The 5,618-nt window shown below is 37.4% G+C and overlaps 1 protein-coding gene across 1 annotated transcript; it reads right to left on the bottom strand.

Moving 5' to 3' along the window:
* Positions 1 to 698: 698 nt before the first annotated feature.
* On the bottom strand, positions 699 to 1,728 carry LOC115797015 (uncharacterized). Its single transcript, XM_030753501.1, has 3 exons — positions 1,599 to 1,728; positions 1,160 to 1,304; positions 699 to 1,068 (listed from the first exon to the last, which is right to left on the bottom strand). Exons 1-3 carry the CDS (start codon positions 1,726 to 1,728, stop codon positions 699 to 701), a joined length of 645 nt encoding a protein of 214 aa, XP_030609361.1.
* Positions 1,729 to 5,618: the final 3,890 nt, after the last annotated feature.

Genomic DNA, 5,618 nt, shown 5'->3' with positions numbered 1-5,618 from the left:
AAAAATGAGTGTATCTCCAAAATGAAGTTATGGATGCACTCCAAATAAATTTTCTGTGTTTTGAAAGACCTCTGTGCATCTTTTTCTCATTTACAATTTTGAGGGATACAGCTATGGATTTTATTTATCTAGAAAAATATGTAGAAATAAAAAACGATTTTTATTTTTTTGTGGATTAGTGCACTTTTTAGCTAATTTCTGTAGTTGTTGTGGATTTATTTCATACATATTATTAAAATTTGGGATGTAAGGATTCTATTGATGTATAGACAGTTGAAATAGTCCAAAAAATGGCACTACAGCATGTAAAAATGTAAAAATATGGTCTGGCGGACTTGTTCTATTGTAGGTACTATTTCTTCAAATTCACAAACACAATGAAAAATTTTCTAACTTCTAACTTTATTGAACAGCAGAAAATATTGAACAGCATGCTTTTAAAAATCTAATTAATTTCTGACTGACAAAGCCTTATGGATAATGGTGAAATGTTTCAGAATTGAAATAACTTGAAGCTGGGTGGATGACAGAATCTTATCTAAACAATAAATTTATATATATATATATATATATATATATATATATATATATATATATATATATATATATAAATAATAATTATAGAATCTAATCAAACCAACCCGAAAAAAAAGCAAACTCATTCCTAAAGAAATAAATATACTAAAGAAATTAATAAACTAAAGGAAAGTATACTTTTGTGATGGATCATACATGGGCCCAAACTCTGCCTCATGGAGTAGCTCCTGGATTTTAATTCTTATCCATGATTGTTTTGGTGGAGGGAGTCTCCTCATGGCTGGAGCTAAACTGAGCAAGAAATGTGTTGTGTCATCCCTCTGTGCTCGCTCCTTCTCTCTCTCTACCTCCCTAACTTCCTTCTTCTTCAAATACTCCTCCAACATCTCATCACTATTCTTCCTCTTTGCCTTGCTCTGTCTGGGGGTCACTGATGTACTCTCTTCCCCACTCTCTGCCTGATCAGATAGCTCCCCTGCTGTTCCTGTCTCTGTCTCTTCCTCATCCTGACCATCTAGACTGCTGTATGTGCTATTGAATCAGAATTGAATAGTTTAAGCAGTGAGGAGCAAATCAACTCAAAATTGGATAGTTAGTGATTTACTTCCTGAATGAAGTGCACTGGTCAAGAAATGACATGACATCCATGTACTTCCACCTCTTCCTCTGTTTTCCACCTGCCTGGCCACTCCTTATGTCTTTCTCCTCCCTCTTCTTCCTCACGTAAGTGTCCCTCAGATTCCTCCATAACTTCTTAACATCATCAGCTAATAAAACAACACACAACACTTGGAGATTCTCTATTGCTGTAAAAGCAACGGCAGACGAAAAGAAATTGCGGTGCTTTGGCAATACAGTGCATAATGCATTCATTCCGGTGATTAGATATAAAATGAAATTAATAAAATATAAAAAAAAAACCCTAACAAATAAACAATACAAGTAGATACCTTTATCAACATGAATGATGACAGCTGAATAGTTTAGCATATAGCACATATAACGCAAATTTAAAAAATCCTGCTACTCCGCTGATACAGAGCTGATTATCAACCCACCACTATTGTAGTGTAGCTCCTCAGCTATCCTCTTCCACACGTTGTCTTTATAATCATTATCTTTATAATTTTTGTCTCTTTTGTCATACAGGACAGCGTTCTGTGAAACAACAACGATCAGATGCTCCGCCATGTTGAATGTTTTGATTGCGTCACTACTTGACAGTCCTCTGACCTGATCTCAGATCTGTTTGTTCGCTTGCGAAAGTCAGAAAAATCAAACTTGATCCGAAAAAATAAATGCCGCAAATTCGTCCTGTGAAATGACGCGGTCGGTGTGAACGGCTGCATTAAGAACAGGAGAGTCCGAAAAATATTTTTAATGCACGAAACATTCGCACGGAATTTACGCGTCCGGTGTGAAAGGGCCTTAACTCTGGCTCTAACTTTGGGTAACCGGAAGTATAAAACCAAACAGCGGAAGTAGCAGTCTGTCATGGCAGCCTACGTGTGCTCTTCCAGAAACCCGTGGATTGGATGTCCTAAAAGTCGCTATATGACATCATCACCTAATTTGCATAATGGGTTATTTGCAATTGAGGCTGTAGGAGAGAGGAATAACATCTTTGGCGAGACAAAAAGTGAAGACAAAACACCCTAGATATGTTTAGAACTACTAGGGCTGGGGAATATGGACCAAAATAATATCTCGATATTTTTACCTGAATGGTGATATACAAAATATATCTTGATATTTTTTCTTCCCAAAGGTATAAACAAAAAGGCACCTCTGAGTCAAAGCTACATGTCCCAAATGTCACACAGACACTTTTATTAACATTCAGCTGTAGATGTACATGAGAAATTGCTCAAAAATAATCCACTGCCATATCTAAAGAATAATGCTCGTCAAAAAAATTAATGCTTTTTTCTCCATAACAAAAGACTCAAAGCCATGATATTAAAATGTAAACAGAAAAGACCAAAGTGCTTCCTCCTGTGTAAGATAACAAACATGTAAACAGACTGAATGAACAAACTTCGATCCTTCAGTCAGCAGGACTTGTAAATCCATAGACATATATGCTGACGTATCACAGCAACGCTCTCACCCACTCAATGCGGCGTCGTATCCGCCGGCTGCATCATGAGGACACGATCAGACTCACTTCCGCTATTAAGGTCAAGGTGACTTACGGTACATACCAACAGTCCGGTACTCTTGGGGGTCTGGGCAATGCCAAAGCGTCTGAACGGACACAGTACGAAGGCTGTATGTACTTGTACACTCAAATTTTATTTACACACATAGCGAGAAAACTCGCTAAATTTGGTGCTAGTTGCTTTTAGGAAAAAACTCACGAGGGGGGGTCTGAAAAGCCGCTAACTGTAGCGACAAAGTCGCCAAGTTAGCAACACTGATTAAATGCCGTTTTTCTTCTTCTTTTTCTTCTTGAGTTTAATGGCAGTTGGTAATCTATGGTGCGTTACCGCCACCACCTGTAAGGAGTGTGAACTACATGCCGTGCTTACAGTTTAGTCACAGCTTCTTTTAAAATTTTTATTTAATAATAGAAGTAAATGGGCAGTGGGCTGGTCCAAAATGACTGATGGGCTGGTTCTGGCTGGTTCTGGCCAGTTGAATACCCCTGGTCTAGAGATATCAGTTCACACAGGTCAGAAGACGGGACAGTGGGGGCGTAGAGCATCTATTTACATAACATCCAGGACAAAAATGAGATAACCAGCAATCCAAGTCCGTCAGGGAGCCGAATTTGAGATTGTACAATTGTGTCGGTACAGGCTGTCACTGATTAATTTGCTGACAGCCTTTAGCCTTTCTGGCACCTATCAGTGGCGACAATTCCAATCATCTGAATGTTCTTGGTTCATTCCTCGCCATGCAGAAACAGCCAGTTCCCCAAGATCTAATGTTAAAATTGCACATCCAAATAACTTGTAATTACATACAGTTGTTTGAAATGATGATCTTGGACTCTGTAGTTATTTAGAAATGGCTCCAAGAGACCTTACGTAAATCTAGAATTCTCCTTCTTAGATCTTTCTTGGATATTTTTTTTTTCCATCGTTCTGAGTATTTGTCAAACCAGTGAGTGCTGTCAAACAAATCCTATTTATGCTGTTAAAGAGAAACTGCCAATTGTAGTCAATTATGATCACTAACCAGAAGTTAATACGCCTTGGCCTTGTCAAGTTAAAACATGACTCATTAAAAGACTTAAGTGAGTGAATGTATATATTTGTAGTATATGTAGTCAGTATATGAGCCTCTAATGTTGACCCTGTGTGGATTAGAGGATATCCAAAATAAATTACAATTTGTGCACCCAAATCGCAATTTTTAAAGTCATTAAAGATCTATGTGGCTCAATCATTCAAGAGTGGTCAAATATCCAGCCAGAATGATGCCAGAAGCTTGTTGATGGCTACAAAAAGAGTCTGCTTGTGCCATTTAACAATTCTTGTTTTATAAAGTCATTAAAGGGGCATGCTGTATAATCACTCCACTTTGGAAAATAAACAAAACAAAACAACCATGACATCCATACCCATGATGACTGGATCTAAATGCTTGACTACGATTGTATATGTAGGCCAGCTTGGAAGAAACTTACTTTATCATTCTGCCATATGGTTTGCTACAATGCCAATTGTAAAACACATCACTGCACACTTGTCTTTTAATTTAATCCTTAAATGCATTGTCTGTGTCACGTCTTGCAAATTACATCTGCTGTTTCCTTTTCTAAACTAAAACTCAACCAAACCAGCTTTCAAGGACTCCATTATTGGCATTCTTGTTTCTATGAGATGCATGCAGTTGTTTCCAGACCCTCTAATATCAGTTTTGTCTGACTGCTGCTGACTGATTTCTCATACATATTCCTCATGCTCTCTTGCTGATGCTGTTTTTAGCCATTTTTAGCTCTACCTTTTCGGTTCAGTTGCTGCATTGCCAAATGCTTGTTGTGACTGTATGGAGCGTGTGTTTTGGCTCTTTATGCTTTTTGGTGCTAATAGGAAAATGAGAGATTAAAATCAACTAAAGCAAATTTCAGGACCACAAAACAAAACAAAGGGTAACGAAATGCAGATTTGGGTCACCATTATCTGGTCAACCCATTTCACATAGCAATCATTTTCACTCAGCATAAAAAGATTGATTTAGCACTTGAATTGATATTTGGCTCAACACTGGATATGAAATATAGTCACATCAGATGTGTTCTGTTTATTTAGTGTCAAATCTGGACAATCTGGGGAAAGCAAAGGTGCAGAAGTGGATGTGTTTGTGTGTACATAAAAATGCTTTGAATATAGAACAAAGTCACATGAAGAGCATGACTAAATCTCCATAATGCTCTGTATCTGTCTTCATCAGCTTCTGCACCTGTTTCATTCATCCTCCTGCACCTGACTGATTAAATAATTGCAGCAGTTCACTGACCAGCCTTTTGACCAAGAAGACTGACCTAGATTAGCTAAGAGGTGAGGGGTTATGGCTGAAAGCTAACAATGAGCCAAAAGAATAGCTTTTAAAACTAAAGTTATTTATTTAATCTGTAAAATATGAACATTTACAAATGTAAAAATTTGTGTGGTATAGAAAATATACAGCTCACAAAACAATTGTTGTATCATGTTGTTTATATAATTTAACCCTCGTAATGTCCTCTCGATTTCCTAACACCTATTGTCCTCTGGGGTCAAAAAAGACCCCAGGACATCACGAGGGTTAAACAAAGGCTATTGAGAGCTTTAGAGATCCAAAGTAGCTTTTTCACACTGTTTAGGTGGCAGCTGGTTCTATATTTAACCCTATAATGCTGAACGTGTGGACGCAACAAAACAGATCTTTGTGATTTTATTCAGACCTGTTGAGCTTTGATAAACTGAATCTGATGACTGACCTACTGCCAAAACATTAATTTCATAACTTCAGTATCTTGCCAAAGGATATAAATGAATTCAAGAACAGTATTGACAGGGCTATGGATTAGAGCCACCTAATATTGGACTTATATAGCAATGTTTAAATCTGTAATTATTCTTCAGCTGTTT

The sequence above is a fragment of the Archocentrus centrarchus genome, chromosome 18 (genome assembly GCF_007364275.1).
Source record: "Archocentrus centrarchus isolate MPI-CPG fArcCen1 chromosome 18, fArcCen1, whole genome shotgun sequence".
NCBI classification, from domain to species: Eukaryota; Metazoa; Chordata; class Actinopteri; order Cichliformes; family Cichlidae; genus Archocentrus; species Archocentrus centrarchus.
Note: the sequence above shows the minus strand (reverse complement) of the source record. Positions and strands in the feature narration are given on the sequence as shown.

Excerpts from the sequence above, each read along its gene's own strand:
- LOC115797015 (XM_030753501.1), bottom strand. The coding sequence starts at position 1,728 with ATGGCGGAGCATCTGATCGTTGTTGTTTCACAGAACGCTGTCCTGTAT. Across the intron at positions 1,305-1,598 it reads TGAGGAGCTACACTACAATA|CTGATGATGTTAAGAAGTTA; the intron begins GTGGTGGGTTGA and ends TTGTTTTATTAG. Across the intron at positions 1,069-1,159 it reads GTCATGTCATTTCTTGACCA|CACATACAGCAGTCTAGATG; the intron begins GTGCACTTCATT and ends CTGATTCAATAG.